General features: G+C 49.3%; 1 protein-coding gene across 1 annotated transcript; it reads right to left on the bottom strand.

Annotated features, from left to right (window-relative positions):
• Positions 1 to 980: 980 nt before the first annotated feature.
• LOC124170542 lies at positions 981 to 1,790 on the bottom strand. Its single transcript, XM_046549337.1, has one exon. It carries the CDS (start codon positions 1,788 to 1,790, stop codon positions 981 to 983), a length of 810 nt encoding a protein of 269 aa, XP_046405293.1.
• Positions 1,791 to 2,020: the final 230 nt, after the last annotated feature.

The following is a 2,020-nucleotide window of genomic DNA, read 5'->3' as shown; positions in this document are numbered from 1 at the left end:
AGATGTCAACTACCGCGAAATTAGTGGTAACTCTGACTTAAAAATTCTATCATCGGATTTAAACGTTTATTTGTGAGCCGAGAGCGTGTTCTCGAACTTAATGTGAACAAATGCACGGTTGTACATTTTTTGTGGAGTTCGTCCAACTATAACGTTGTTTATGCTGTGTTTGGCATTAACATATAAGCAAGAAAGGAAGTGAAGTACCTGGGCGTAACAGTAACTGCGAATCTATCGTGAGGAACACGCATGAGGAATATTTGTGCAAGACCCCTGAGAAGTTCGGATTTATCAAGCGTATTGTGGGAAGATTTTCGCATGAAAAAGTAAAAGAAAGGTGCTATTTCGCAGTCCGACCACAATTTGAATATGCAGCGAGCATACGGGATGTAGAGACTTAATCTGGTGAACTGAATAAAATGAAAATAAAAACTGATAAGGGCGTACTGACAGCGCTTGCTAGATGTTAAGCGAGTGAGACTGGGAGCCGCTAGAGTCTCGGAGGTTGCGAGCTACGCTTAAGATTGCTTGAAGGATTGAGAATAGATATCTTCAGGAGCGACACGAAGAACATTCTCTTAGATCTCGGCAATATTTCCAGGCCCGACAACAGGGAAATGTGTTGTCAATCACCGCGCATTTAAATGGTTTTGTAGCGTAGTAGTGTAGGTGGTAAAAAGTTAGGAAATCGGCGCCAAATATAGGTTTGTACACGTCTGCTACGACGAAACGCCAAGAAAAGTCTCGTCGCAAGCCTAGGTTTAGGGACAAGGAGATCCAGCCGTACGTGGAAATCTCTGAATTATTTGCGGCGTACAACTGATATTTAGCTCTATCCCTCGGGCCTCTCAGATATTGTCGGGGATAAACACTCAAGTCAGAGCCAGTGTCTACTAAAAAACGTACCTTGGTGGTTAGGTCTGACACAAATAGGCGGCAGGTGAAAAAGCACGAGTCGGTGACTGCGTCAACCGACCGACTTAACGGTTTTCCGGCGGTGGCGGCTGGAAAGTGCACGCTTGCTGGCTCTTGTTTGCACTTACGCCGAATTTCCAGTGATACCAGCAAAGTCGCGGAGTGTTGGCATGGCTAGGGGAGCTGCTACGGGAGTTGTGCCGGGAATTGCTGCGGGAACTCCAACGCCGACGGTAATAGGGTCCTCCTGCGGCTTGGCTGGTTGTAAGCGCGGCTACTTGCTTTGTCAATTCCGCCACCCGGAAAATGAGCCTCACCATCACGTCGTATGCAGGCGCGGGTGCCGCTGACGCCGCAGCTACTTGCGGTTGTGGTGTGGCATCATGGACCCGGTTTGCGAGGTCTGCCAATGAGTTGAGGTCCATCTTTTCCTGGGCTGTGACGATTACTTGTAGGTGGGGAGGAAGGCTTCCGGTCCATAGGGAACGGAGAAAGTCGTCCGGCACCGACACTCCGGCCAGGCCGCGTAAATGCCGGAGGAACTGTGAGGACCTGCGGTCTTCCAGCACCTCGTGCTCCAAAAGCTGGCGAATCCGTTTCTCTTGAGAGACGGAGAGCCTGTGGATGAGTTCTTCTTTAATCCGCTCATATTTTCCTTCCGCGGGTGGGTTAGTCACTACGTCCCCCACCTCTATTACGTACCGGTTTTCCAAATTACTAATAACTACCCAAAATTTCGTGGCGTCTCGTGTTATCCCACTTACATTAAATTGACACTCCAGTTCGGAAAACCAGAGCGCTGGTTTCTCGGGCCAAAATGGCGGCACGCGTACTGAGACCCTATCTACGCACGGTGCCTCGTGGTCCTTAGACATGATCACGTCGGGGTCACCAATGTAGCGTGGTAGTTCTCGTTGTTGGCTCAATTAAAAAGAAAAGACTTGTACGGGGTAACGAACCGCTCGTGGTGAGCGTTGTTTTATTGCGGGAAGACACACTACAATCAATCAGCCTTTTACACCAGCGGTAGCCTTGACCACCTTAACGACTTGACAGTAGGCGTAGAACTCTCTTGGGCTGGTTACTCTCCGCTACCCTGGTGGTG

Source organism: Ischnura elegans, chromosome X (assembly GCF_921293095.1).
Source record: "Ischnura elegans chromosome X, ioIscEleg1.1, whole genome shotgun sequence".
NCBI classification, from domain to species: Eukaryota; Metazoa; Arthropoda; class Insecta; order Odonata; family Coenagrionidae; genus Ischnura; species Ischnura elegans.
Note: the sequence above shows the minus strand (reverse complement) of the source record. Positions and strands in the feature narration are given on the sequence as shown.

Coding starts and splice junctions, on each gene's coding strand:
- LOC124170542 (XM_046549337.1), bottom strand. CDS start 1,790: ATGTCTAAGGACCACGAGGCACCGTGCGTAGATAGGGTCTCAGTACGC.